General features: G+C 38.9%; 1 protein-coding gene across 1 annotated transcript; it reads right to left on the minus strand.

Moving 5' to 3' along the window:
- Window positions 1-1507: 1507 nt before the first annotated feature.
- On the minus strand, window positions 1508-7939 carry eloal (elongin A, like). The gene is made up of 11 exons (XM_086093742.1): window positions 7802-7939; window positions 6193-6249; window positions 6000-6112; window positions 5075-5915; window positions 4907-5006; window positions 4661-4825; window positions 4484-4581; window positions 3967-4147; window positions 3769-3883; window positions 1900-2003; window positions 1508-1731 (listed from the first exon to the last, which is right to left on the minus strand). Exons 1-11 carry the CDS (start codon window positions 7877-7879, stop codon window positions 1670-1672), a joined length of 1914 nt encoding a protein of 637 aa, XP_085949868.1. The 5' UTR covers window positions 7880-7939; the 3' UTR covers window positions 1508-1669.
- Window positions 7940-8220: the final 281 nt, after the last annotated feature.

The following is an 8220-nucleotide window of genomic DNA, read 5'->3' on the forward strand; positions in this document are numbered from 1 at the left end:
CAGTATTCACAATTACCTACACGTATACCCACCCCCACCCAACCCCCCACCCTCACTGCCCTAAAAAAAAAAAAGGCACAGCCAATAAAGTAAAACGAAAAGTCAAATACAAAAGCAAAATCACCATTAAGGTGGACCCCAGGAAAATGAACATCTAGGGCCTACGCAGAAAGAAAAGGAGACGGATTTTAAAGTGATGCTGTTGGGCCGCAGCAAATAATAAAGTCCAATTTGCCACAGCAGTAGCCATACAACTAGTAAAATACTAAATCACAATTGTAACATCCAAAATCTTTTGTGTGTGTTGTTACTTTGGACAAATATTATTTATGTACTTTACACAAATTACATGACAGACGTACTCAGTTTTGATTGACACTGTCAGAGATTTACTCGGCTCGAAGGTTGGTTTTGGGAGATTATTATACGGTTATATCATTTAGCATTACAGCATGGGACATGCTGGTGCTTGGATCACTGGAAATGGGTCTAGTAGGCCAATGTAATTATCATTATGCATCATTGCCTCTATTGCCTGGGATTTTATCTCATTCAAGCAGATTAAATGTGTGACATAAAACGATATGGCCCACCTTGTCAACCCAACATAGATTTTATCCTGACTAGTGATCTAAATAATAGGTGCCACATCAGCATAATTACATTAAATAATGTAGACAGCGCCTCAGGATGTGAAGCAAGAGCCGAATTAGTGAGCTGACCATCTTGATTAACAGTGATTTTTGCGAATAATCTCAAATTAAGTCACAGATAATCAAAGCCCCCCCCCACACACACACACCCACACACACCCCTTAAAAAAAACACCAGTTCACCACCGAGTGAATGTAGGGCTGTGGGAGCCCCGGGCAGTCGTCTGTTTCGTTTTTTAGTAAGTCTGCCACACATGTCCTTTTTACTTTTTAATAAACTACATTAATTTCATTCTCAATCATGCTCACCGGGAATTAATCCAATAATTCAGTGCTCGAATAAAGTGAATAGTTGCAAAAACCTAAGTCACCTCCATAAAAACCTAGAGTATAATAAATTCTGGAAATTGACATTTGAGGACATAACAGCTCCTCTGAAGCATGGAGACATTAATTATCATCTCCGTGGGCTATCACAGGTTGTGACACCTTTGAAACGTGCCAGCATCTCACCCAGTTGTTCCAACAGAGCCCAAATGCATACAGACAAGAATGCTTGTAAAGTGAGAATCAGAAAAAGACAACAGATTCTATGATTTGACAAGTCCTTTTTGCACGATTGTCTGTTGAAACCAGATGGATTATAATAACTTAAAAATGTATATATGCATGAGAACCAGATTTGAAATGTATATAAACATGTGCTGTTTATGCAGTACAGTATTTAAAAGTATAAGTGATTGGTTGGTTGTTGTGTTGCTCTGTATGAGAAACAATTTCCCAACACTTCCTCTAGAGGGAGCCACACCCCATTTTGTAATTACAAAGTTTTTAACCCCCCAAAAATGGACCAGTTTTGCATTTTATATCTATTTATTAGTCAATCGTGCAGAAAATTAACATTTCCAGAGAAATAGAGTTATCACTTGCATTAGCTGTCATACAGTAATCCAAGGTGAACAGTTTCAATGACCCTGGCACAACAACAAAGTGCAAGATAATTCAAGTGCATGGATTTATCGCCGTCCCAGCTGCTTCTTGAACGCCTTCAAGGACTTTGCCATCATTGGAGCCACCTCTATGTTGACAAACATAACCAAAAGTTTATACAAGCTATAATAAACATAGTTAGAGTCAACTGTATATCCTACTGAATAATTAAAACGACCTACAGCCCGACCACGGAATAAAATGAATCTACTCCTTTTGAGAAGCTTCAACTTTCACCAAAAACAAGTGAGCTTACTTGTTTTCTTGCGAGGATCTTGTGTGCTGTTTGGCCCTGAGGTGGTGCTGATATTCTTTGCAGGTTCATTGCTTACCCTTGATCTACTCTCCTGGGACTTGATGCTGTATATAAAACAAGTACAAGTTTGCAGAACTCCACATTCAAGAAGTGTCTTACAATGAACAACAGCTTCATTAAAACGCGACCAACAGCTCACATTGCAATGCATCGTAAGCCTAATAGCATAATTGTCCATTCATTCATTCTCCGTATCATATTACGACATTTTCAGAAAACAAGGGAAAAATTTAAGCACATTGATACTTATTGCTTTGGCAACAGTGGATGACTCAACAATCGATGACGAGGGTTGTCTATAACAACAGCAAAACTAGTCTGTCAGGCACACTTGTTATGTTTAGATAATTATCGAATGGCGTTGAAGCTACTTAGTGTGGCAAGTACACACCTACTCTACATTTTCAGTGGAAATTATGTGTACATATCATGTTTGAATGTGGTATAAAATTAGATCTTTCCAAGTTAAAAACTGGTGGCTAACGTCTTATAGCTAAAAATGTGACTGTTCAAAATTAACCAGTCACATTCAACTGCAAATAAAGTTCAGATGTTCTTGTAGGCTTTTCATGACATTTTTGTATTGTAGTCACAAAAGCCATGGTTGGTTGAGATTTTCCAAGGCATTAAATATATGACGGAACACAGTGAAGATAGGCACAACAGAGTGACATTACAAAGAACTGGACATCCCTCAAGAATTGATGAAAATATTAGAAGAAAACTGAAGGTTCTGCAGGAATTTCTGGCAAGTGCTGACTGTTCAGGACTTGTGACAACAATTCCCCCCTTATTTATACTGTTTGTCTGGGCTACGGAGTAGAGGGGCAATAAGAAACCTTATCTTACATAGATAATCACTTGAACTCTCCCAAATGCATGTAGGAATATATGTTGTGGTTCAGTGAAACCCGGGTTGAACGGGAGCACGAAACCTTCAGACTTCTGATAAAAAAAAAAGCAAAACAAAAAAGTCAGGAAAAGCCTATTAGAGCGTCGGAACTTTGAGGTTAATCTGAGGCACTTAAAATGGTGGCAGGTGACGTTTTAATATGATCAGTATGTTCTGAAAACAGCCACATCCTCAGTTAGTGTGCACACACTTGTGCAACAACATTTTCAGTTTATTTTTTTACTTACCCTCTCAAATTCATTTGAGTTGTTTTAGGCCATATTAATAGCGGAACATTCTTTGAAATTATTTAACTTAATCTGCATTTGAACAGAGTGTGTAGACTTTTTATATCCACTCTATGTTGAATCGCATCAGTGTCATTCATGAAAAAAAATGCCTGCCACAACACCAAATTGCTTCAGAGTTTACTCAATGTTTTAAGTTATAACTTTGAAATTAGGTGCCTTAAAGGGGAAACCAAAAATGTTTTGACAATAATATGTTCTATGCAGCCTCACTAGTCTAAATATGGCATTCTGGCTAATATTGTGTAATTGGAATACAAGTTCAGCAGCAAAATCTAGCCGTTTTTATCCATCTCACGGGCCGGCCATTTTGCCACTTGCTGTCAACTGAAGAGGACATCAAAGTTGCTCAGGGCTCCCGCAGCGGCAAATCACAGCGCAGCTTCAGAAAACAGGTGAGCTGTGAGTGGCAAAATGGCCGGCCCCTGTGATGGATAAAAACGGCTGCATAACTAATTTTACACAAATGTAATATTAATCAGAATGTCACGTTTAGACTAGTGAGGTCTCATATAACATATTATTGTCAAGAAATGTTTACGGTTGACTTCCACTTTAAGCTACGGCATTACTATTGGTGTCACAAATATATTAGGAGTCAACACATACCTGATCTTGGGCTGCTGAGGCTGCTTAACCGCAGTGCCATGGATTTCTTGTTGGATACGCACGTCTCTCGGTGGCTTAGCAACCGTGTGAATAAATGCCATCTTCACTTGCCGACCTCAACAGAGACGGACGGGAGAGTGTAGTGATGTCTATTTACTATTCAACCTTAAGTGTTTATTTTGGAAATCTTGTGCACACCTTTGGGTTTCTTGGAATGATCTGAAATGATTTTTTTGGCCAGCGTCTGGAATTTCCTTTCCCTCTCCTCGGACAGTCTGATGTGCATTTCCTTCCATGATTCGTACTCCTGAAGTTTGGCATCCTTGAAGTCTCTCTGGCAGTGTTTCCCCCACAGGTGGTCTGTCACTCCGATGTACATCTGTAAACATAAATGAAGATAAAATGGTATATTAACATAAAAAATAAAAAATTTAAAAAATCACTAAACAAATAATAATATATAGCAAAGTCAAATTCTACAGGGCCCCATAAATGCAACACAATAATTATGAGGTCATTGTGGCTTTTGCGTCCTCTTGTTCGCGACAGCAATATAAGACTGTGCAGTCATGAGATTTATGTGGACTACGCACTGAGGTAAGTGGATGAACGTTGTTGTTTTTTTTAAGCATCATTTTAAGTTCATAATATAACCTATAGGAGAGGCTTTGACAGGTGTGTTTAATTTTAAGAGCTGTTCTAAATGTATTCCTACCGGATTGCATTCCTCAATACGCAGCAACTGCCCCGACGTACACCTTTCCAACACCGGCTCAAGGATTTCAAATGGGACTCCGCCAGTTTCATAAAGCACTGACAAAAAGAGAATGAGACCAACAGAACCTCAAAACATCTGAAAAATGGAAAAACAAAAATGGTAGGCCTCATTCACAGTTAATATTGTTTTGCAGCGTGCGGATACACTGCTGGTACAAGCTCATCATAGCAGGGAGGAAGACAGTCTTGGCTCCCGAGTAGACCTGCATTTTGTTATTTAGTCGCTGGCCTGTGAAGCATGTGTCCTCAGATAGGTCCACAAAATCAGGCTCTTTCTCAACTTGAACAATAAAAAAAAGTTGAAGTTAGTTCATATTAATAAGTGAGAATGCATCTGTCCTGTTTATTGGACATACTGTACCTCTCCTCTCAAGGTAGTCAAAAGTGGATGCTTTGTCACATTCCGGTAGAAAGGCAGGTAATGGAATGTGAAGCAGGTCCTTTGGAGATTCCATAAGCATCTAAAATCCAAGTTAATCAAAGTTTAGCGAGTCGTTCGGAAGCAAAATGTTCACTTTCACTCAAGAACCTTTTTTGGAGAAACGGGCATCCTCTGGGACTCGGTAGGTTTTACAAGAGGCAGCTCCTTTATCACCGTCTTAGGCCTTTTGGATGTTTTCTTTCCTCTGGATCGATCATTTTTCTTCAAGGCCTGTTGGTCGTAGTTCAAGTACGATTCAAAAGACATGGATGGCACCTCCATTTCACTCTCACTATTTTCTGGTTGGATTTTGGCCTTTTTGTTTGAGGGTTCCTCATCATGTTCAGACTCAACTTTCTTTTCTTTCTCTCGTTTCTTCCTTTTCTTATTTCGGCTGCCAGGGTTATTTGATAAACCCAACGATCTGTCCTGTTGAACATCATTCAAGTTCGGGGACTTTTCTGCGTGTTTGTCACGAGATGAGAAGGTTTCGTTCCAGTCCTGTGGGGGTTCCTTTGATGGCTTTGACTTCTTTTTTGATTTGTCTTTCTTTCTTTCTAAAGACGAGCCCCCGCAATCTAAGCCACTGTTGTCTTGTACCTGACAGTCAGGCTTGGATTTACAGTGCCCATTTTTCTTGTGTTTGAAAACAGAACGATCACATTTGTTCTCGAGAATATTATTTTTTAAACTCAGGATTCCATTTCCCAATTTCCAAGGGTCATCTTTGTCTCTGGTTTCACACTTTTCCTTTTTTCTTTTATAATCTTCATGTTTTTTCTCAGTATGACATTTTTCAGTCAACTGTTCCAAACTCTTGCTATTTGGGGTTAATGTATTATTGTTGAAATCGTCCACTGTATGGCCTTCATTTTTTGGGCTATTTTGGTCACTGACGATTTGTTCTTTGGTGAACAAACTGTCTGATATGTTTCCATCTTCTGTATGACTGCATTCAGGAGATGAATATGTCAAAACTCAACAAACCATGTGAACTGTATTGTATTCAATCAGGGGGGCGAAAGATGCCCACCTCTTTGACTTCTTGGGGATTAATTTCTTCCAACCTTTGACCAGAGACTTGGCTAATTCTCCACCTTCTTTGTGCTTGCGAAAGGAATTCACAGTTCTACCAATTCCAGTTTCCTAATTCATAGAGAGCACTCATAAATGAATGGAAAATGAAAACAAATTTGCATACCAATATGGTCACATTCGCCACTTACAGCAAGAACATTGACGGTGATGTCTAGATTGTTGAGCTTCTGCAGGATTTTGACAACCTGAAAGGCAATTTATAAAGAAGCAAACTGTAACTTAAACAAACACTAAACGAGAAACACTTCATGTTACTGAACACACAAAAGGGAACAAAACATGACACCAAATAACATGACACGCCAAATATGGCATCTTGGGGTTTGGATTGCCATGGCCCACAGTTGCTGATTATGCATTCGTAGCTGAAGCTATCTATGTAAGGGAACCTTTCACGCCCACTTACTCCTTTTACTCCCAGCTATAAATGGACAAGCCCTCTGCCCTTTGCTATACATTTTATCCATTTACACATAGCATGTGACTCTAAACTAAGCATTTATGATCTAATTTTGACATATTTAGTATAATACTGTATTAGTCGTCATTGTTAGAGGCCTAAACACGTGCAGGTTGTCACAGCTGACAGAAATGATAGACAGCAGTCATAAACTGAACTGGAGGCATAGCCATTTTTAGCAGCAAACCACCTCCCCTTTACGTTGCCTGACAACACCATTAGTGAGGCAGCCACATGCGTGGTAGTGACTCAACTCCTTACCATTCTTTATAGTAGATAGACCCTTTTACTGTACTAATTGTTCTGTGACATCGAGTATGATCAATTGCTAAATCTAAAATGTTTTTCATGACATTTAAGTACAATAAACAACAAATTATATTTCCATTCAGATGGGTAACTGGGACACAATGTTATCACTGTGTGTGTGTGGTCAAACTACTTACTGATGTATCTAAGGTTCACTGAGTCTTTATTTATGAGAGTCGTTTGATTTTATGACCTTGTTGATGAGTGAGTGGTTTATACCTTAGGTTAATACCTAGATTGTATTTTATTCTAGGTTAATATACTCACTTATAAATACCTAAAGTAACTTACAAATAATAAGGAATACAGTAACAAAATTGTGCGCATGATAAAAAACATTAGCCAAATGTGTGTCATCAACATTGATTTGAAAAGGATTATACACACACAATGTACTGTTTCTTTTTAGCTGAATCAACCGTAAAAGTAAAATTTTAGAAGTTTTCTTCAGGTGATGTTAATCTAAACTTTTATTTTGGAAACAGTGCCCATGTTTCAAAACAGGAGCTTTTAATGAGCTATTCTCTCATTTGAAATCAGTGCGCAAATGTTTTTTCTGTTTTCATGTCAAGTTTATCAAGTCAAGTTTTTTAAAATATATATATAGCCCTTAATCTCAAAAGAGTCTCAAAGGGTCTTCACAGGATTTTTTTTAATACAATTTCTCAGTGACTATTCCAAAACTCATTTATTTAGAGAGAAAAAAAGTGCAAACAGCTACTACGCCGGAAGCAGGTTGTATGCCAAGCCTTTTAACTGTTTATCATTATAAACAATAATTAACTCCAGTACGAGATTGAGTTAAACGTAAGGCCTGGTACACACAAGGATTTTTTTCTATCTATCGAAGCTGTGATGACAGAGCGTCAGTGAACTCATCACGACCGAGTGTCAATAGAGCGCTGAATAAATGTGTGATGCGTTTGATGTAGCCAACGCGTGTATAGGAAGAATAAAGTGTTCGCTACCGTGGCAGACTGCGCAGTGTCTGATAGTTGAAGTTTGAAGCGTAAGACTCTCTTCACCACGTCCGAGCTTCCAGCCATCACTGTGCGGCATGTGTGAGCGTCCACAGCGCACACACCTGACGCACGGGCGAGCTAATTATCAGCAATGGAAGTGGTGACGGCCACTTCAGGGCCCTGTGGTAAAGTAGGTTTAGTCGTGACGTCACATATGAGGAAGCGTTAATATGACGTCATTAGTTTATGTTGAAGCATGTGGCATTTGAAACGTACTTAAGAAAATGTGGGAGGACTTCCCCCCAGTATTCAATAATACACAGTACACACTTCTCGCGCTATAGAATGCTATTTCATCATTACGTCACAATACGTCAGGGTGGCAGAAGTTTAAATGCGATTGTGATCTTCTCTGTTCAATTATA

The sequence above is a fragment of the Leptonotus elevatus genome, chromosome 13 (genome assembly GCF_054856555.1).
Source record: "Leptonotus elevatus isolate MCC_2025b chromosome 13, RoL_Lele_1.0, whole genome shotgun sequence".
Lineage (NCBI taxonomy): Eukaryota > Metazoa > Chordata > Actinopteri > Syngnathiformes > Syngnathidae > Leptonotus > Leptonotus elevatus.

Bases quoted from the DNA above. Each gene is read 5' to 3' on its own strand.
- eloal (XM_086093742.1), bottom strand. From the start codon at position 7,879: ATGGCTGGAAGCTCGGACGTGGTGAAGAGAGTCTTACGCTTCAAACTT. The intron at 6,113-6,192 runs GTAAGTGGCGAA...TCTATGAATTAG, and splicing joins TCACCGTCAATGTTCTTGCT to GAAACTGGAATTGGTAGAAC. The intron at 3,884-3,966 runs GTGTGCACAAGA...GTCTCTGTTGAG, and splicing joins TCATTCCAAGAAACCCAAAG to GTCGGCAAGTGAAGATGGCA.